Source organism: Tupaia chinensis, unplaced genomic scaffold (genome assembly GCF_000334495.1).
Source record: "Tupaia chinensis unplaced genomic scaffold, TupChi_1.0 Scaffold000238_1, whole genome shotgun sequence".
Classification (NCBI taxonomy): domain Eukaryota; kingdom Metazoa; phylum Chordata; class Mammalia; order Scandentia; family Tupaiidae; genus Tupaia; species Tupaia belangeri.
This window is the reverse complement of record NW_006159716.1, coordinates 5,675,168-5,697,528: the sequence shown is the minus strand read 5'-3', so window position 1 is coordinate 5,697,528 and position 22,361 is coordinate 5,675,168. Positions and strand designations below refer to the sequence as shown.

At 44.9% G+C, this 22,361-nt stretch overlaps 1 protein-coding gene and 1 pseudogene across 1 annotated transcript in view; both read right to left on the bottom strand.

Annotated features, from left to right (window-relative positions):
- The window catches only part of SAYSD1 (SAYSVFN motif domain containing 1), a 27,597-nt gene extending 13,898 nt beyond the window's left edge, over positions 1 to 13,699 (bottom strand). The window contains exons 1-2 of the mRNA XM_006148665.3: positions 13,665 to 13,699; positions 13,503 to 13,574 (exon numbers count right to left, since the gene is read on the bottom strand). Of these exons, the coding sequence (XP_006148727.1) occupies positions 13,503 to 13,574; positions 13,665 to 13,699 (107 nt within the window). The remainder of the gene's footprint in view (positions 1 to 13,502; positions 13,575 to 13,664) is intronic.
- Positions 13,700 to 20,873: 7,174 nt separating this feature from the next.
- Positions 20,874 to 21,807, bottom strand: LOC102474509 (rab-3A-interacting protein pseudogene; annotated as a pseudogene).
- Between the last annotated feature and the right edge of the window lie 554 nt (positions 21,808 to 22,361).

Here is a 22,361-nt window from a genome sequence, read left to right as displayed (position 1 = left end):
TGACAGACAGCTCGGGCCCTGATTGCTTTGTTGCCAGCTTGGCCATTAGTCACTTCAATGCCCTGCCCGCTGGGGAGCCATTACTGCTGTCTGCAGTAAGGCGGACATGATGGAAGGGAAGTGAGGCGATTCCTACCCAGGATTCGGTTCCTTCCAACTTGTGTGTTACTTTTTCTAGACTTGTTTCCTGTGGAAAGGAGATTTTTTTTAAATCACTGAGTTCATCTTTTTTAAAAATCACCATCAACAACAAATACTTGCCAGACTTCTAATAATAGCTGACCATTGTGGCGTGGTTACTGTGCAAGTCTATGTGCTACGCATTTGAGAATTACCGTGCACTTTAGTTTTCTCAGCGGCACTTCAGGAAGGCACTTGGACAGACATGTAACATAGTTTGATGTCACACAAGCCAGCAAGGAGCAGGGCGAGAATTTGACTCTGGGGACTCGGGACTCTGGAGTCCAGGAATCCAGTCTTCTGTCTCCTAAGTACAGAGACTTTCAAGGTTCTAGAGGAAGATGTGTCGGTGTAAGTTGCAACTCCTAAGCTAAAAAAAAAAAAAGGTACAGAATCAGGAAGATGAAATAATAATGCGAAATCATAAATAATGCCAGAAACTATAGCTAAGTATCCTATTAGCAGGACAGACTGGGTAGGAGCCTACCAGGCAGAAGAAGAAATAGCAAAGCAGGGGTCATTGAGAAGACTTCATGGAGGAGCATCTTATCCAGGACTTAGGTAAGCTGCAAGGAGGAAGTCAACATACAGAGGGCTTCAAACGAGAGAGTTCAAGTCCCAGTTCTCACATTCCCTATGCCATCATAGGGAAGTTGCTCATTCTCTTTCCTTTTCTGTAGGCAGAAGAGCTCAGAAAAGGTATGGAGTCTGAGAGAAAAAGAAACCTGGGATCAGGAGACTTGGTTTCAGAGAGGTGGGTGGGAAGGGTTAGTGATCTTGGGTGGGGGGGTGTGCTTATACAATTCCACTTCGTGGGACCAGCAGATGGTGTAATGGTTATGTTGCTGGACTTCCACATAACTGACTGTGGTTTGAGTCTCAGACCCAGAGGCTTGAAACTCATGCCAGCCATGGGTGCTTGTGTGCTAGAAATCTTGAGAGGAGAATGGGGCAGAAGGAATTGTGGCGTGGCTGTCCCTGCTGGGGGTTGATTTCTCACTTTCTGTCTTTCTGTTTCTCTCTGTCTCTCCTGTGAGTGCACACACCCTATAGCAAAAATCTTCCTGTCCAAAAAAAAAAAAAAATTCTACTTGATTAGGGCCAGCAGGTAGCATAGTGGTTATATTGTTGGACTCCCACATGGCCAACCCTGGTTTGAATCCTGGACCAGGTGTCTTGAAAATCATGTTAGGCACATGTGTGTGCATGCCCAAGATCCTGGGAGGAGAATGAGGGAGGTGGGATTCTGGCATGACAATCCCTCCTGGGGCGGGGGGGGGATTTATCAGTTTCCCTCTCACTGTCTCTGTCTCTCTCCAGTGAGTGCACACACTCTAAGGCAAAAACCTCTTTTAAAAATTCTAACTGACTTACTGATGGTTCCATGAGTAGTCACTTAGTGGTAGCTCATTAAACTAGAAGGGTAAGTAAGCAAATAAGTAAATAGCTTCTAATTCTTATTTTATGTTGGGCAAGTCATCTTTGTTTCTGAATCTGCAAATGGGAAGACACTTCACAGGAAAGCTATCAGGATGAGGTGAGCTGATGGGGAGTACTTAGCAGTACCTGGCTCCTTGCAGGCACTTACTCAACATGGGCAGGTAAGACCGTGTGAAACCAGCATGGCCCAAATTTCATGGCTGACCAAAAGCCAGGGAAGAAATAGAGAGAGGAAAAGACCTTCCTAACTCAGAGAAGTTGGAATGTGTATAGAAAATTAGTACTCTGAGTTGGAATGTGTATAGAAAATTAGTACTCTGAGAGGTTTTTAAACTAAGGAAGATACTAATCCTCTCAGATGGTTGAGATTGTTTCCATAAAAACGGAAACTGACAGGATGACTTCTGCTCTTGCCTTCTCCTCTGACACCCATCTCTCATTAGGGGTTGTATGAAGCAAAATAACCTTTCTCCCATTACCTTAAAAGGCTTGGGTTAAATTTACACAGTCATTGATGTTGCAATGAGGGGATATTGAGAAGCCTATCTGCCAGCCAGCCTCCCACAGTCTGTGGGAGCATTGAGGATTCCTGTCTGCCTGGAAAGAAACCCAGATGGTAGTGGTCATGAACTGAGCCCCTCTCTGAACCTGACATCTCCATTAGGAGGTCAATAGCACTTATCTTTGGCTTCCGTCTCTTCCCTCACCAAGAGTTGCTAAAGACATGGAAGGTTCCATGGTGAGAGATTTCACAGTGGTTGGGGGAGGGTTGATGGTGGACGAGCTATGGTGAGGGATTCCATGGTAAGGCTTCTATGGAGAGGTTCTCTGATTGGAGCATTCATCATATCACCACACCCCTACCTTCCCCACACAAAACCCGCTCCCAAACCCCAGCCCCATTACTTCCTGGTGCCCAGTCATACCCTACTCTTCAGCCATACTAAACTACAATTTCTCAACATCCCATGTTGTTTCCTTCCCATGTCTTCCCCTCTATCTGGGGCATCCTTTCCTCACTTCTTCATCTGCCACTCAGCACACATACTTGGCCTGTATCGCCTTCTCTAGGCAGGTCGAGTTTGGTTCCCTCAGGTACACTTCCTCAGCACCAAGTGCATCCTCTACTGCAACCCTTATCATCTTTATTACAGTGGTTGGTTTACTGGTTGACAAAATCTGGTTTCAGATTTCTTTTTTGTTTTCTTTTTGCTATAGGGTGCGTGTGTTCGCCAGAATGACAGAGAGAGAGAGACAGAAAACAAGAAATCACTCCCTGGGGGGATGACCATACCGCAATCCCTTCTCCTCCATTCTCCTCTCAGGATCTTGGGCACGCATGCACATGCACCTGGTGTGAGTTTTAAGCCACCAGATCCAGGACTTGAACCATGGTCGACTACATGGGAGTCCAGCGACATAGCCATTACACCAACTGCTGGTCCCTGGTTTCATATTTCTGACTGGAAATCAAGACTAATAATGAACAGAATGTAAGTTTATGTGTTCCTTCATGAGAGTGCAATTGGGCAATGACCCAGACCCCTTCTATCTGGTTGTTCTGCCATCCCTAGGGTGTTGAATGACATATTGCAAGTTGACTCACAAGCACAGAATTCCAGCCTGCCTTGATTCCAAAACCAGTTTCTTAACCACTGTGCTGTACTGTCTCTGTGAAGCAGAGCTCACTGAAGACTGGGGAGGAAAATGTGAAGACACTGAAAAATTCAAGGTAAACTGGGAGACACTTGGGTGCCTGGTAGAGAGTGACAGAGATAAGATCATGAAGGCCAGGTCTCATTGTGCAGGACTTGAAGGTCACAAATACATAGTGACGGTGGCCTTCATTGTCAGATAGTGTCATCTCTCAGACACCCACTCAAAAAACTGCCTCTAAAGTGGGAAACAGCTCTGAGTGCTTCTGAAGACTCTCCTAAGTTGTTCTTAGACAGTTTTGGAGAGAGATGGGTCACAGCACAACAAAAGGAAATGGATTAGAGAAGCTTATACTTAATGAATCACTTCTCTTTTTCCTTTTTTCTCTTTTCTCTTTTATTTATTATTATCATAATCTTTTTATATTACATTGAATCACATATATCGTTACAGTGTATTACATTTCTTTTTCCAGCACGATTACCAAGCATATCAGTCAAGACAAAGACATTACTTCCCACATCATCAAATAGCTTTTCATCATTTTTTCCACATTTTATCTTATCACTAAAGATCTTAATTAATTTAAAGACTTTCAATAGCAAGCACAGCTGATATATACATATTTAAGAATTGGGAACCAGCAGTTAGCGTAATGGCTATATCGCTGGACTCCCATGTAGTCGACCACGGTTCACGTCCCAGACCCAGTGGCTTAAAACTCACTCCGGGTGCGTGTGTGTGCGTGCCCAAGATCCCGAGAGGAGAATGGAGGAGAAGGGACTGTGGCATGACCATCCTCCCCGGGGGGTGATTTCTCGCTTTCTGTCTCTCTGTCTCTCTCTGTCTGTCTGGCGAGCGATTGCGCCCTATAGCGAAAACCTCTCAAAAAAAAAGAAAAAGAAAAAGAATGCACGTCTGACTTTAGGCGTAAACCTCAGTGAGTAAAGTGAACATTACTATAAAGTAGTACCTTGCTGGGGCTATATAGCTTATTGTAATTATTAAATAGATATGCTAGGTATTTTTAATGCATTTTTAAATTTCAAAACAATTTTTGGTTTTAATAGATCAAAATCAAAAAATGTTAAGAGAAATTTGCTTAAAACTTAAAACCAGGAAAAAGGTTAGGATTCAATTCAAATAGTAGATAATGCACCTATCAACAGTTCAAGAGAAGACAAAAATCCTTAAATATGGAAATCAAAGCATCGAAGGAAATCAGTAATGTTTTAGCCTAAAGTCAAAAAATTCTATTTCACTAGTTCAGACTCACGTAATTAATCTCTCTTCTATTGCATCTGTGTTGTTACTGTGGTCTGATTTTAATGAATCACTTCAAAAGCAGGGGCCCATGAATTTGAGCCATCTACCTTCCGAACTGTTTTTAAACCTAACTAATCATCAGAATTACCTCAGAAATTAATATAAAAGAACGAAAGGCCAGATGGTGCTGCAGTGTTAATGCTCCACTCTGCAAGGTCAACCCACAGGGAAGGTTCTGGGTTCGTGTCCAGAGACTACCCTGAGTATGCTGAGCATGCATGTGCCCATGATCCAGGGCTGGCTGAAGCTGGTGGTGGGTTGTGGCATCAATATCCTTTTTGGGGTGCTGTTTCTTTATCTCTAGCACTTTCTCATGGAAAGAAAAAAAAGTAAAAAGATTCTGAACCCCTTTACGGCCCCTTGAACCTCCAGGGTGAGATTCAGGAATCTACATATCTTTGTGAAATTCTCCCGGTGATTCTGATGAAGAGCTGGGAAGGTGCCTATGCATTTTAGGAGACCCATCCCTACCTGGTATCCACTTTAACTGCAGTTTCACCAACCAAACTCTCTCTTCTCTCATGGCTGAAGAACTTTTCTCTCTTTGGGTGATTCCTGTTTGAATTCCTCTCCGAATTCTAAGCCTCAAATTATTAGGAAGTACAAAAGGTTTTGGACATTCTTTAAGCCTGCTCGGTGACAAATCCACTCTCTAGAAGCCTAAATGCAGCTTAAAGCTGAGAAATTCCAAACTTTGGTTAACCACAAACCCAACCAGTGTACATCTTGTAAAATGGTTGGAAAATCATTAGACCGCAAAGTTTCAAATGAACCACTAATAAGGATTTCTTCTTTGGTTTGAACATCCATCTCCCATAATTCCCTAATCCCTTGGACCAAGATTTCTGCCTTTAGGAATGATCTAATCAGGGACTGAGCCCTATAATAATCGAAGATTTAGTTAGTGCCTTCGTGAGCCATGTGCTTTACATACATCATCTTATGTAAACCCCCCTGACAAGCCAAGGATATTGGCATGATTAGCTTAAACTTAACGATAAGGAATCTGAACCCTCAGAGAAACAGAACTGGGTTTCAAACTGCTATCTCTTTGAATCCTAAATGTATGTTATCAAACTACTTCTCCTAATGGTGTGCATGTGTGCGTGTGTGTTTGTGTGTGTGTCAGTGTAAAGGAGAAGGACATAGTCATAGAGGTGCGAAGATAGCATTGCTTTGTTGGGGTCCGCTGCCTATACATTCTCCTTTTCTGTCCCTGCACCCATTCACGTTCTCATGCCAAGTGCAGCCAGTATAGGAACACCATTGCTGCTCCCAGGCAAACTTGGCAGAGAAAGTTGAGCTTCTGCAGAAACTAGCTTCCCTTCTGCATCATTGCAGAGCCTCAGTGGGCTCACAAATATCATTTCTAGCTAATCATGGACATACTAGACAGTTGTGATATACAATAAATGATTAACACATTCAACAGATTCCCTTGAAGACAATTCACTAGATTTATTGGAAGACACTTGTATTCCAGATACCACACAGATTCTCTTCTCCTGCATTTCCTTTCTTTGCTGATTCACTCTCTATTGTGCCTGAATCATTTGGCTTTTCTAACTCAACAGAGCTGAATGGAAGAAGTCTGGGCACAAGATTACTGCTGGGAAAATGGCAGGTCTGACTCATGAGAGGTATGATTGGCACTCGTGGGGATCAGAACATTCTACATGCGAGGCACTTGAAGAGGGAAATGGCCATCACATTTGGTTCAAATTGTCCCATAGAGATTGAGTTCATCCCCCCAAATGCTATTATTTGCAGATAGGAGGAGAATTATGCTGGATCCCCTTGGTCTGTAGCAATTAGAATGAATTCTCCTGTGGCAGGCTGGGCCCTCCAGAGCTTTAATTGGTTTTAATGCAGAGCGGTTTAAAATAACTCACTCTTCCACAGGCTAATCTCTCGTTTCCCGGAGCAGATTGAACTGTTGGGAAATGAGCCATTGAGAGAATTCTTCTTCTCTCACTCAGCCCTAAATTTGCAACTTCTCTCTAGAAAAGAGAAGCTGATGTGGGGCTGGCATCGGGGGTGTTGGCTGTGCCTGTCCTATGACTCCAGCATGATTTCTCCATTCTGGATCATCTCATCCTTGTCCTCCAAATCTGACGGATAAAACTCAGAATATGCATTAAGAAAATAATTCTACCTCCGTGTGTGTGTGTGTGTGTGTGTGTGTGTGTGTGTGTGCGTTAATATCCTCTGGCAACTAAAACAAATTTTAAAAGAAAGTAATTCTGTTTTTACACCACTCAGAGTACTGGGCGACTAAAAAAGAATGTCAGCCAGGTGCAAGTGTGTAGAAAGTGGTCTCTACTACACACTTTTGTCCTGGCCCTACAACCATCTCAGTTTCTCATCTGTAAAATCAGCCAGTCAGACTCACTGTCCTCTGAAGACTCTTAAATTGAAGAAGAGTTTGATTAAATCTATTTTATTATTTCTGAGCTAGCAGATGGTGGTGTGGCGATTAAGGCAGCTGGATCCCATATGGCCAACTGCAGTTCTAGTCTCTGACCCAGCAGTTTAAAAATTATGCGGTGGGCCAGCAGGTGGTGTGTTGGTTCACGCACTGGACTCCTACATGGCCAACCATGGTTTAAGTCCCTGACCTGGTGGCTAGGTTTCTTACTTTCCCTCCCTCTCTGCATGTGTCTCTTTCTGGCCAAATTTAAATAAATGAATGAATAAATAAAATTAAGTAATTCTTTTAAAAAAATTATACAAGGCATGTGTGCACATGTGCCCAAAATCCTGAGAGGAGAATGGAGGATGAGGGATTGCAGTGTGGCTACTCCACTGGGGGGGAGATTTCTCGCTTTCTCCTTTCTCTCCCCTCTCTCTTTCCAGTGAGTGCATGTGCCCTATAGCCAACAAATAGACAAAACAAAACACAACAAACGACTTTATCATTCCAAAACAAGGTTTCCCTATCTCAGCACAAATAACAGTTTGGGTCAGATAACTCTTTGTCGCAGGGGCTGTCACATGTGTAGTAGGGTGTTGAAAGGCATCAATGCTCCCTACTACTGTATGCTCGGAGCACTTGTCCCCTGAGTTGTGACAGCAAAAACTATTTTCAGACATCAAGAAATGTCCCTTTGAGGAAAAAATTGCCACTGATTGAGAACCACCAATAGCTCACCATAGCCTAAAGAAAATGCACTTATTTATTGAGTTTGAATATTACTTACTGAGAACTTACCTAGGACAAACTGAGGCTTGGTCCCTGTTTTTAAAATAGTTTTATTTTGTTTTAATTTACATTTAATCATTGTACATTTTTACAGCATATGATATGGTTTTTATGGGCTAATATATTTTTCTAAGTGTACATGCATGCATGTCGATCAAGTCAAAGATATTACCATATATATCATTTTCAACAAACACCTTTACATCCTCATGCCCTGTTAAATTCTTGTGTTTTTTGTTTGTTTGTTTGTTTGTTTTTTGTTTTTGTTTTTTCTCTGAGCCATTCCATCCCATCTCCTGCTATCCACCCCTACCCAGACGGCCTCTGGCATCTGTGCTTGCCCTCTGTGCTGGTATATCTTTGAATCTTTCAATAAGGACAAGCAGATAATCATTATCTAAGGTAGCACAAGAAATGTGACCAAGAAATGTGCAGAGGAAGGAAGGGAGAAAATTACTGAGGATGAATGTACAGAGAGCTCAGAAAGCAGGAACCAGTAGATGGCAAATGGTTATGTAGCTGGACCCCCACGTAGTTGACTGCGGTTCCAGTCCCAGACCCGGTGGCTTCAAACTCATGCCAGGCATGTGTGCGTGTATGCCCAATATCCCAAGAGGAGAATAGAGGAGAAGGGGTTGAAGCCTAGTCATCCCCCCTGGGGGCTGGTTTCTCACTTTCTGTGTCTCTGTCTCTCTGGTAAGCGCATGCACCCTATAGCAAAAATCTCTCTGAAAAAAAAGAAAGAAAGCTTTCGGAGAAATTAAATGGAATATAAGAGGATGAGTAGAAATCAGCCAGGCATTTCCAACTGAGGAGATAGCATGAGAAAAGGCATAGTGGTGTGAATGATGGCCCACTCCCATGAAGCTCTTTGAACTAGGGAATCCCTCAGGAATAAAGAGACATCCTCACCCACCTCCCAAATTCCAGTTGTCTCTTACCACATTCCATACTGGCGAGCAGTTCAGAATGCTCAAGAGCACCCAGCCACTGTTCTGTTTCCTGGGTAGACTTGGGCCCATCAGGGAGCTCTCCAGGGTACTGATTGGTATCCCTATGGATCCTCTTCAGTCAGCAGCTCTCTGCTTGAGCACCTGCCTAAGACTCTGCCTCTTCCTGCCCATGTCCGATGCCCTCGTTGACGCCATGTGGTGGAAAGAGCATAGACTTACAAACCCAAATGACCCAAACTAAAGGAACGACAAGTAAAAGATAAATTATTACTGTGAGTTATGGTGCAAAATATGTGTTTTGTTTTGTTTTGTTTTCACTGAGACACAGTATTTCAGTAACCTTATAGTTTTCTAAAAAATTATTTTGGAAACTTACATATTTTCTAAGATACTGATAATAAGCATAAATTTATTTAACCAAAAAAATAATTTAGAATAATAATAATAAAGAGCCATGGAATCAAATAGACAGGGATTGAGACCCAGCTCTGGTACTTAATAGCTGTATGACTGGGTCAGTTAATTTCATCTCTCTGGCCATTGTTAACTGATATGCAAAATAATAATTTAAAAAAGACAGACTTTCTATGCCTATCATGCAGGCCTCTTGTGGGTGTTAAATGAGCTCAAACACAAGTATCTACTGCTGTAGCTGGACCCCCACGTAGTTGACTGCGGTTCCAGTGTTGCTAAATAACAGCAACCCTCAGCAAATTATTTTGTAAATTTCTAAAAAATATTTTTTGAATTTTAAAAAATGTTTATTATTATTGTTGTTTTTTTTTTATTTGACCAGAGGGGAGGGGAAAGTGAGAAAATAAGCTGTCAGGTCTGGGACTTGAACTGTGGCTGGCTATATGGCAGTCCAGTGCTTTTAACCACCACATCACCTACTGGCCCTAAAAAAACAAAAATTTTTAAGAGAGATTTTTGCTTTGGATGCATGTGCTCACCAGAGACACAGAAAGACAAAGAGAGAAAGCGAGGATTTATCCCCCAGGGGAATGGTCATGCCACAATCCCTTCTCCTCCATTCTCCTCTCAGGATTCTGGGCATGCATGCATGCATGCCCAGTGTGAGTTTCAAGTCATCGGATTCAGGACTTGTACTGCTGTTGACCATGTGAGACTCCAGCACCATAGCCACTACAACACCTGCTGGCCCCTTGAGAATGATTTTTAATTGCCAGAGGCCCATGTGCTTGCCAGGAAAAAGACAGGAAACAGAGCAAGAAAGGGAGAAAGCACGTCCCCATGAGGGCATTGTCATGCCACAATCCCTTCTGCATTCTTCCATCTTGTTGAGATTTTAAGGACACACACACACATGTACCATGCATGTTCTCAAGCCACTGGGGCTGGGATTCAAACTGCAGTCAGCCATGTGGGAACTGGCTCCTTTAACCACTAGGCTACAGGGTCAATCAGCAAACTCTTGTCTTTTATTTCCTTCCCAATTGCTTGGGTGCTCAGTTTTCTCGTATAGCAAGGGCCAGCCTGGTGTATAACCAGGTGGCAATGATTCTTGTAGGCATGGAGTGACAGTGCCTTCCCACTGCCAGTCTTGGGCTTTCACCAGAAACAGGGCTGTGTAATAGAACTGACTCCAAGTTATAATGTTTATGCCATTTCCACACTTGGCCCTCCGTACATTAGTATCTAGACCCTACATTCATGACAAGGTACTGGAAGACCATTCCCTGGGTAACTTGACCATCTGAAGAATAAATACCAGCTGCATAGTGCTGTGTAGTCCAGCGGCTAAGCACTGTGCATTGGGAGCCAGATGCAACTTAGCCACAGTTCAAATCCCAGCCCTAGTGGTTTCAAAAATATACTAGCCATATGTGTGTGTGTGTACATACCCCAAATCCCGATGGGATGATCAAATGGAGGAAAAAGGACTGTGGTCTAACCACATCCCATTGGGGCTACTTTCTCTCCCTTTCTCTGGTGAGGCATGTGCCCTCTGACAAAAAAAAAAAAAAAGTGCTTACAGATATTGGGTGTTCTCTCAACAAACAGCCCAGCCAGATATCCCTGTTTCAAAGCTCAAAGTCGACAGGCCCCACCCACCTGCTCAGAACTTCCAGTTAGTTTGTTTTTTGTTTTGTTTTAGTTTTCCATTTTTTTATTTTTTTATAGAGGGATTTTTGCTAAAGGGCACGTGCACTCCCAGAGAGTGAGTGCATCCCCTGGGGGGAGGTGGGGGGAAAGGCCACATTGGGGTCTTAGGCATGCATGCATATGCACCCAGTGTGAGTTTGAAGCCACCAGGTCTGGGACTCAAACTATGGTTGGCCATGTGGGAGTCCAGCAACATAATCATTATGCTATCTGCTGGCCTCAGTTTTCCATTTATCCTGAGCATACACCCAAGTTTTACATGTAAGGAAAGACTCTCACACAGGAGAAAGCAGTTAGGAAAAAAAAAAAAAAAAAAGCTATTTGGCAGAAACAAAAACTATTAAGGGGAATATATTTTCACATAACTTCCATAATTAATATTCTTGGAGAAGTAAAAGAATAATTTCCATGAAATAAGAACAGAATGATGAAAAAATTCAAGGAATACACAAAGCCCTTGAAAATAAGAAACTGATAAGGAACACAAAAATCTCTGAGATGGGATATAGTACTGAGGAAATCTCACTTTGTTTCCACTTCTCTTATGAGCAACAATCTATAAGAGAAAACACATTAAAATAAAAAGAATGGAAGTTCTAAAGGTCTATCATTAAAATCATGGAAATTCTAAAAGAAAGAACCAAGAAAATGAGGAAGGGGAGGAGATTATCACAGAAATAATGCAAAAAATTTCCCAGAATTGATGGAAATGCCCCAAAGAGCACTTAGCCTAATCAATGAAAAAAAAGAAAAAAACTCTTAAGGTGCCTATGTCATCATGAAACTTCAGATCAATGAGGACAGAAAAAAAAAAAATGTACAAGCTACCAGAGAGAATAGCAAAGATCTGGAATCACAATGGCTTCTGTTTTCTCAATAATAATATTCGAAGCAAGAAGACAATGGAGAAATGCCTTCAAACTACATAGAGAAATGAGTCCCTATCTCTATCTAGCCCAATTACAAATCAAGTACTCCAGAATAAACACATTTCTAGACTTGCACAGTTCTTCCCCATGCATCCTTCTGTGGGACATCACTAGAGGATGTGCACCAGAAAAAAGAGATGGTAAACCAAGAAATATGTTGAATACAGAAAACATGAGCTCCATTACTAGAGAGAGGTGAAAGGAATGCCCAGGAGGATGATTAATAGTGACGACAGCTGTCCGCCAGGCATAGAGGCGGCCAGTTGAGATGAGAGCAGAGCATCTCAAGAAACAGTTATATTGAGAGCTGTCATCACCAGGACCCCCTCTGCTATCGATCCAGTATATTTAGCTGGAGAACAGAGTTCCTGGGTGAGTCTGGCTGAGAGGATCAGGTTTTGACTTGTCGGAATCATTTCTGATGAAGTTGCTGCATTCCCGTCTTTGGCCTGCTTTCAAGAGCAGCTTGTTTTACCCCACAAACGTGCTCTGCTCTGATCTGCTTCAGCGTCTGAGGGTGGGCTGTGGTGAAGCAGGAAACCCAGAGCACACATCTGTACATGCTGCACTGTGGAACATAGTCCCTTGGGGTACCCAGCACCTGGCCCACAATCCAGCCCTACTAGACGCCCAACTCTGGTGAATGTGTGTTTCCTAAGCCCCTCTTATAACCTTCATCTGTCTCCCCAGAGGGGGCTCTTGTAAACTCTTGGGGAAACTGAAACCGGATTAGCCAGAGGCTCTGTTCAGCTGCTCTCTCTCCTGGGTATCTTTTTTTTTTTTTTCAGAGGTTTTTTGCTATAGGGCATGTGTGCTCACCAGACAGACAGAGAGAGATAGAGAGACAGAAAGTGAGAAATCACCCCCCAGGGGGGATAGCCACACAGCAATCCCTTCTCCTCCATTCTCCTCTCGGGATCTTGGGCACGCACGCACACGTGCCCGGCGTGAGTTTAAGCCACCGGGTCTGGGACGCGAACCGTGGTCGACTACGTGGGAGTCCAGCGACATAGCCATTACGCTAACTGCTGGTCCCTCTCCTGGGTATATTTATCAAACAGGACAACAGTGCCCTTTCGTTCAGCTACCGTAGTGCTTCTATGCAATAGCATTGTTTTGGAATATATACCTAGGTGGTAAAACCATGAAGAAAATCAAGATAATGGTTAGCACAAAAGTCAGAATAGTGGTGACCACTGAGGAGGAGGTATTTGGAAGGCTTTACTGTATTGGCTAATGTTCGATTTCTTAACTTTTGTGGAAGACATATAGAAGCTAAATGCACTATATGTTTAATTCCGTGTATACTTAAAATACTCTTCTTTACATATGATACACATCACAAAAAATTTACACACCGAGGAGACACCAGAGCAAAGTCACCTTGGGAGGTCGTGAGAGCACGTAGTCACATTCGCTGGCCCTGGAACAGAGGGAATTGGGAAAGGGGTACAAGGACGCTCCCTCTTTCAGAGCCCTAATCAGAAGGTAGCAGGAAGAGCAATCACATACCCAACCAGCAGCAGCATGCTGAGGGTTTTCAGTTCAGTGGATGGATTTTACAGTGGCTAGAATCCTGTCACAATGACCTGGAGTCTATTAAGAACCATCCCCTAAGCTGTTGGTGAGAGGCGGGTGGCTTCCTATCCTCCTCTGTCTCTGACCCATTCTCTGCCCTTCCCATCTTACCCAGTGCCCAGCAGCTGATATGGATGGGCGGCATCACCCAGGCTCCTCTGTTCTTTGGCTTTTGGCTGGCTTCTGCCAATGGGCGGCACTGGCAGGAGATCGGGGAGCAGCGGGAGAGAGAGATGAGGGCCTTTCTTCCCTTCTCCCTCTCTGCCTCATTACCCCTTGCTGGTTCTCTTAATCCCCACACATTCCATGAGTAATCTCTTAAATTTAGTGCAGTTAAATCTTTCTGAGAGTCCCTTCCCTTTCTTGCCAGGACTTTGAGTTCTCCATTATGTTAGCATTTATGTGTCGCTGCCCAGAGGTACTTTTTCATGTTAACATGGATTTTAAGGGCCAAAATGTCTTCAGAAACCCAAACAAGTAGCTCTCTAGTGAGGTGGCATTTCAAGCAGTATTCCAGAGAGGGTCCCACGTCTGCCCTCAAATCAGACCGTGCAGTCAGGCTGTCTCCACAAGAGACCTGGTCTGAGGAGAGCGGCACTAAAAACATCTCCCTCCGAGGAGAATTCTGCAGCTCTGGCTGTGGGTGGAAAGACTATCCATCGATGTAACAGTTAATGAACGACACTGCTAGCTAAGCATAGAAAGGTCTGCAAGGATTTGCTTCTGCCTTGTGGTATTTTGGCTCCTTTCACAACTCGGTCACATCCAGGCACTGGTGGGAGGCAGAGTTCGCACCAGTTCCTCACTGGTTTCTCTAAGAGAGGCCCTACTTTCCTTTTCCCTCACAGAATGAGTCAGGTACTGACTCACTCCTAGCCTCCCTCATCACCTTTCTGTTGCCTTTCCCCTTGGAAGATCAAAGCTCACCTCAGGAGACCCTCTGGAGGGAAGAAGTAGCCAACAAAGCCCCCAGGGCCAGGCAGGAAAAGCAAACAAGTGATTGACGCACTTTGGAGACAGTCTCTGAGGGGGGCTAGTGAGAGCTGAGCAAGGGGAAGTTGAGGAAGCTGTCCAGGATGGGGGTGGAGCCCCGGAGGGCTTGAGCAACAACTCATTGTTCCTCAGGGTTCCCAGGGAACAAGGTAGGCCTCTGACACAGCAAACGTGCAAGGAGGACGCTATTTGTGTTGATACACACCAGAGAGGGGAAGTGACTTGCTGGAGGGAGGGTAGGTTTCAACAGAATGTGCTTTATTCTGGGAATCTGTATCATTGGCGCCTCTGGGGCACCAGAGGAAAAGGAGAAGGACTGGGACAAAGGGAGGCAATGATGGGTATTGTTAAACACATGGCAGTTGGAGGTACACAGATCTGGGTTCAAATCCTGCGGCCTCTATTTCCTAGCTCTGTAGCTTGACCCATTATGGAATTTCTCTGGACCTTGGTTTTTACTTACTCTGAGATAGGAACAGTAATTCTTCACCCATGAAGTTTCTTTAAAGGCTTAATAAGATAATGTGCTTTAGGGGCCAGCAGGTGACATGGTGGTTAAGAGCACTGGACTCCCACATGGCCAACCGTGGTTGGAGTCCTGGACCTGGTGGCTTGCTTTCTCACTTTTCTCTCTCTCTCTCTCTGGTCAAATTAAAAAAATAATAATAAATAAAATAATGTTAAATAAAATAATTCTTTTTTTAAATTATTTTATTTAGATGTATTTATTTATTTGATTTGACCAGAGAGAGACAGAGCAAGAGAGTGAGAGAGAGAGAGAGAGGAAAGGGAGACAGCAAGCCACCAGGTCCGGAACTTGAACCATGGTTGGCCATGTGGGAGTCTACCGCCTCTAGCCACCATGCCACCTACTGGCCCTAAATAAAATAATTCTTTTTTTTTTTCTTTCTTTCTTTTTCTTTTTTTCATTTTTTTTTTAAGAGGTTTTTCTGCTATTGGGCGCGTGCGCTCTCCAGAAAGAGAGAGACAGAGAGACACAAAGCGAGAAATCATCCCCCCAGGGGGGATGGCCACGCCGCAATTCCTTCTCCTCCTTTCTCCTCTTGGGATCTTGGGCATGCACGCACACGCACCTGGCGTGAATTTAAGCCACCGGGTCCGGGACTCGAACCGTGGTTGACTACATGGGAGTCCAGCGACATAGCCATTATACTAACTGCTGGTCCCTAAAATAATTCTTAAAAAAAAAGATATTATGCTTTAGGTATCTGACACAGAAAGTTCTTCAAAAAAAAAAAAAAAAAGAAACGTTTACTCTTGTATAATGGAAAATGTTCTGTTAGTGAGGGAGGGAAGCAGCGGGGAGGAATCCGTGTGCTATGGGAAGACAGCACTGGGGTCAAGCACCCGGTTTTCGACAGAGTTCTGGCAAGGTCACCATGTGACCTTGAGCAAGTTACTCCTTGTCTCTGGAGCTGAGTTTCACCTCTTTGGAATGACGGTGAGGGACAAGAGGGTCTCCAGGGTTCATTCTAGTGCCAAGATCTTGGTTCTTAAGAACCATGTCCGCAGTGTGCCTGAGAATTCTCTGACTCAAAAATAACGCGAGGCGTGTGCTCCCATTATGCTGGTCTCCTCGGGAACGTTCTTGTAATGGTGCTACCAGTCCTCCAGACACTCAGATCCGTTGGTTTAGAATTATCTGCAGAGCCAGTTCTTGGAGCCAGATTAGAAAATCATCTCATTGCTGTGTACTCACCAATGTCCTCTTTGTTTTTATTTTTACTTTAGACCAAAAAAAAAAAAAAGTTCTCATTCCATTGAGGCCAATTAGCTTCCTATCGCAGTGTTGCCACTTGCTAATGGAGGATCATAACTTCACCTCTTTTGTCCTTGGGCCCCCTATAGGAACTGGGGATAGTAATACCTACCCATAGCACAGCCGTAGACAAGACAATGGCGGGGACCGTAGTACCAGGCCAGATGCTGGGCTCCGGGTGGGCAGTAAAATCCATCCATACATATTCCAGTAAAGACACACCTGGAAACTACCTTCATCCTGTCATTCCTTCCCGGCCTGCTGACCCTCGACCACTGGATCCACTAAATACATTCACAGTCTATTAAAAACTGTCAGGCGCCAAATGATTTTCATCCATTTCCCAAAATCAAATATACTTTTAGGAGGAAAGATTTGCTCCCACAATGGACATTTAAAGGGCTGTGCTGGGACTCCAAAGATGTCTGTTTACACTGAGTTTGTACGTGTGTGTGTGTGTGTGTGTGTGTGTGTGTGTGTGTGTATCTGTCCCCTACCCCCTATGTGACTGGCAGGTAGAGCCACGGCCTCCTCTCCAATGCAGAACCAGTACCTGGCTTCAGAAAATAAGGGCTCAGGCTGACTCACAGAGGCTGGGAAGCGTAGAGGGCAAAGTTGTGTTTTCAACCCGACAGGCCTGGCCTCCAGGCTCCAGAAAATTCACTCTGGCTGGGTGACGTCTGTCAGTCACATTGTCCTGTGAGGTCTCAGTTGATTCATCAGGAAAATGGGGATAATAACATGAACCTCGTAAAGTTGGGGTGAGGATCGTAAGTGCTAACTTATGAAAGAGCGAAGGAGAGGCAGCGGTAGGTGGCGTCTTAGTTCTGTGTCAGGCCTAAGGCATCCCCCTGTGGCGTATCCCTGTCGCAGGGGAAGGTGGGGACAGAGCAGGAAAAGGAAGACAAGTCCTTCACGCTGTTCCAGCACCGCCTCTAGAAGGAAAACAGCTCTCGCCACTAATGTCCAGTACCCCTGCTCTTCCTAGGGGGAAGGGCAGTATTTTTTCTTTTCTTTTAAAAATTTTTGCCAGAGGGTGCATGTGCTCACTAGAGAGAGACAGAGAGAGGGGAGAAAGTGCACCCCACCCCCAGTTATCTTGGAGCATAGTCACACCGCAATCCCTTCTCCATCCTGTGGGGATTCTGGGCACACACACACACCTGCTGTTTTCAAGCTGCCAGAGTTGGGATTCGAACTGCGCGGTTGGCCATATGAGATCTGGCTCCCTCAATCACTAGGCCATAGAGCCAGCCGCTGAAATTAGTATTTTTGCTCTTTCCCAAGGAAACCATTTCTCAGCCTCTAACCTGGTGTACCTCATTCAACCCTGAAGCCACCAGGCAAGTTTCAAGTCTGTTTATGAAAAGCCTCTGCCTGAGGCCACCTGATTGGTTTATCAGCCCTGGCCCTGAGAGCATTTCCTTACAATGAGCGGTGACATTTACAGCTTGAAGAAGTGCAGGGGAAACATTTTTCTTGCTGACTCCTCTTTCTCTCTCTAATGAAGCAGTCATTATAGTCTTTCAAAGGTGGAGTCTGCGGTCAAAAATGTACCCTAACTTCCCAGAGGAGCAACACTGTAAATGTCAGACACCCCCCAGTCCTGTCTGAGCGCACGAAGGCAGCTGCTTGAAAATGGTAAAACAGAAGTCCTGTTTCTTCTTATTCTGGAGCCAGGGCTTGCTTCGCCGGCTCGCAGCCTGTGCAGTCATGCACTCCTCTGCTCAGGCCCTGCTCTGGGTTTAAGGATTCACATTTAAAACTGGCATTGCACAATATACAGAAGAACAGCAAAATTCATGCCAACAGTTTAAAACCTTAATTTTTCTGCACTGAGTTAATTCGTCTTTGCTTATGTCTTTATGCTTTAAATAGCAATTAAAAAAAAAAACTACTATGACAGGTTGAAGACTGCAGAAGAAAGGAAAAGGCTCTCTGGTTTTTAAATTTGGGGCAGGCAGGTAGTGGGGTGGATAAGGCACAGGACTCCCACATAGTTGACAGTGGTTCGAGTCCTAGACCTGGATGCTAGCTTTCTCATTTTCCCTTTCTCTTTCCGTCTCTGGTAAGCACATGTGCTCTATAACAAACTTAAAACATAATAATAATAAAAAAATAAATAACTAAAAAAAGTTGAATATATGTGTGCTCTTGCCAGAGAGAAATAGAGAAAGGAAAAGAAAGAAAATGAGAAAGCACATCCCTCATACACACATACCCCACCACGCAGGGAGGGATGGTCACGCTGCAATCCATTATCCTCCCAAAAATATTTTTGGGGGCTGGGGGGACACACATACGTACCTGGCGTGCTTCTCAAGATGCCAGGTCTGGAACTCAGTCACGCAGTGAGCATGTGGAGCCCCACTGCTCCAACCACACGCCGTCTCGCTGGCCCTCTGGTTTTGTGTATGTGATCCTTTATTCCTTCTCTGCACTAGGAGCCCTGCATTTTCATTTTGCACCGGGCCCTGCAACTTATGTATCCAGTCTTCTGTCTGCAGCAGTGTAGTAACTGCAGATGTTTCTAGCACAACAGAAGATAAAAATAAACAATTTGTGAGCGTGTTGGCATACCTGACATCATCGTGGCCACTTTCTTCCAGACTTTCCTCCGTAGGGTATGGTCTGCTCACCTTGCATGTGCATTCTTGTCCACGCCGAAAGTGTCCCCTGCAGGACACATGCTGCTTCTCGTCTCAGTGGTGTGGTATTTCATCTGAGACTGAACGCAGACTACTTGTTGAGGTCACTGTGATGATGTGAACTCCGTGGAAAACAAAAGACTCTTTCTTCTTCCTCCCCGGCCACCTCTCAGTGGCTGTCTCTCTGCCTGTCTCCAGTCCCCTGTGCCTTCTTTTCCCTGGTGCCAGTTTTCCTGCCTGCTTCTGAATTCCTGGAAAGGCTGGACAGGAGCCACCAGTGGCCCAGGATTTGGAGACACAGCCATGCCCTCCCCCATGGTTGCAGCGCAGGACAGCAGACATTGGCTCACATGTCTCGGCCACGCATTCACCCCAGTGTGGCCAGGCCACGTGCGGGGCTGCTCTTTGGCCTGGGTTCAACTAAAAGTAGTTTCCCCTAACTGCCTTGTGAGGGATTTGAAGCCCTGGAGATGCTCTCTGAGAAACGTGTCCAGTGCCTAAAGATTTTCCAGAAGCACTGCCTAATTTTTCCCCTGTTTAAAGACTCACAGAGCACAGTGCCATAGTATTAAAGGCTCTGAGAAGGCCTGCAGAGAAAAACAAATGGATAAAACATCGAACCTGTTTCACTTTGATTAACCCAAATTTTCAAAACATGCCGTTTTCCAAACTTCCTTTGGCATAACCCTCTGGATGTCCTCAGGGTAGCATAGTACTTCGAATTCTGGCTCTGTACACTCTTGAGAGTTGAGTCATGCTTCCACCAGAGCCCTGGGGGAAGTCTTTTAATCTCCCAAAACCTCAGTTTTTTCATTAGGAAAATGGGATGAATAATCCTATCTCATAGGGTTGCACATGCAGGATGGGACCAGCAGGTGACGTGATGGTTAAGGCACTGGATCCCATATGGCCAACTCCATGGTTTGAGTCCTGGACCTGGCAGCCCGAAAGACACACCATATGCATATGCACGAGTGCCTCGAATCCTGAGAGGAGAAAGGAAAAAAGGATGAAGGCATTGTGGTGTGGCCATCCCCCCCAGGGTGGGTGATATCTCCATTTCTCTCCCTCTCTGGCTAGTGCATGTGTCCTGTGTGAAAACAAAAACAAACAAAAACAAAGAAAGCTCATATGTGGCTCCAGCCTCTGTGGCAGTCAGTAGTGTACCAAGTTACAGAGCTGGAATCCACACGTGCACTGCACTCGCGTCCCTGGCCCAGATGGCCAAAAACAAACTAGATGTGTGTGTGGATTCCCAGGCTCAACAGGCTGGGGACTGGAGGAAGGGCGTGACTGAGCCTCACGGAGGGTGCTTCTCTCTCTCCTGTGTGCATGCGCACTCTATTATGAATGCTGTAGAAAGCCTGTATGAAATGCGCGCAGTAGGTCCTTAAAGATAACAGCCATTGTTGTTATTCAGCCCCTAAGGAAATGTTCCCTTTGATAAACTGTTTCTGCCCTTAGCAGTCATGTCCTGTCTGTCTTCGTGTTTTCTGGCCCATCTGGCTCTCCCGGTTTTCTTTTATTTTCTTATTTATTTATTTATCCATTTTAGGTTTTTGCCATAGGGCGATGCATTCTCCAGAAAGAAATAGGGAGAGAAAGTGAGAAATCATCCCCCCAGGGGGATGGCCCTGTTGCAATCCCGGCTCCATTCTCCCATTGGAATTTTGGGCACGCACGCACGTGTACTCAGCCTGTTTTTCAAGCTATGGGGCCTGAGTCTGGAACCATTTAATCAGCCATGTGGGAGTCCAGCGCCTTACCCACCATGCCACCAGCTGGCCCCCTTTATCTCTCCCTGTTTTCTTTCTTTCTTTTTTTCAATCTAACATTTATTTACTTAGTGACTTATTTTGCAACTGTAAATCACTAATACACCTGTAATTCTTCATAGTGCCGTTCAACTAAAGAATAAGCAAACAGCATAGGTCGGTTTAAAATAAATCATGGCACTTCTTAGTGTAATTTGCAAAAGAGAGAAAGTCTTAGGCTCATTCTTTGGAAATGAATATTGAGTGGCTGTAAAAATATCCAGCCATTTTTCAGGTTTCAGGGAGGTTCATGTTTAGTCCCACGCAGAGCATCAAGGTTCCTCTTTGAAATATCCCAGCTTTGCCAAGGACACATCTCTTTCCTCAGCTGTACGACTTCCCCAAAACAGCTGATCCACTTCCTGCTGTTTGACGCGTCCCTGCTGAATATATAGAATGTATGTAAAAAAGTTCATAGAAGTGATCCTGTATCTGCAAAAATGAAAAAGGTAGTAATAGTTGCTTGAGTCCCTAATTTAATTCTGTGTGTACAAGACTTACTCTGGCCAGTGAGAGCACACATTTTTTGGTCCTTCATATTCAACTGCAGAAACGTTCATTAATCGAATGGATCGTAATCCCACTGATTCGATGCTCAAGTACTATTTTCCACAGCCTCCAGAACAGCCGAAGCCAACTCACCTTTTGAGAATGTTAAACACGGAAAGATACCTTCCTGATAGACGTTGTGTTAGAAAGGGCGCGTTCTGCCCATTGCAGGCTCGCCCTGCCAAGATCTGAATTCGTTATACAGAGACAAAGCAGCGTCTCTGCAGGCTTTTACAGTCGGCTGCGTCACACTGAGGTCCTGGCACTCACAGCACCGCTTGTCCTTCCATTTCTTGGATGTCACCTGGCAGAGGCTCTGGGGTAGGTGACATCGGAGAACTGGACAACACCAGTGCCTTCGGTGCGGCTTCTTCAGCTTGAAGCTCATCGATTTTCCCTGGTGCTTCTCTCAGCTGCATTTCTGCTGGAGCCTGCGTGACATGGGCTTCTCTCACCGTCTCAGGAGCTTCCTCAACTAGCCAAGCCGTGGGTTCTTCCAATTCCTGCCAAGGTGATCTCACACTTCTGAGTCTCTCACATCCTTCCTCTTTTAACGTCGGTTCCTGATCCTCGCTATTTCTGCTCCATTCAAGCGTCTGGGGGAGGATACGCAGGTTGTGTAGGAAGGTCATGAACACGAAGGCGTTAGCCTGGACTTGGGCAGAGCATGAAGCTGAGGATGTGGCGGGCGGATGACACTCGGTGAGGAAGTCTGCTCCTGGGTTCCTGCTTTGTACACACAGGGATGGTCCGGAGAAGTAGGTGAAGCAAGGTTACTTCATGAAGCCTCAAGGGTCACAACCATAGCAAAACCCTCTGTATAAGATAACCCGATGTCGGCCCTTGCTCTCTCAAGGGCACTAGCACAACTGTAGAGAGTGTGCCCCAAGACAGCCAGAGGCACAGGAGAACTGTGGGCTATCACGGGTCCACTCTGCTGTGGCGGGGCACAGTGCTAGGAGGTGGGAAAGCACCTGCCTCTCCCAGTTTTCTTCTCTTTTTTAAAATTTGATTCATTGTCATTATTTTATTATATTATTGTTGTTTTAAAAGTTGACCAGAGAGAGAGGGAAAGTGAGAAAGCAAGCTGCCAGATTTGAGACTCGAACCGCAGTCAGCCATGTGGAAGTCCAGCCACGTCAACCACCACGCCAAACCATATACCACCTGCCGACTCCCTCCCTGT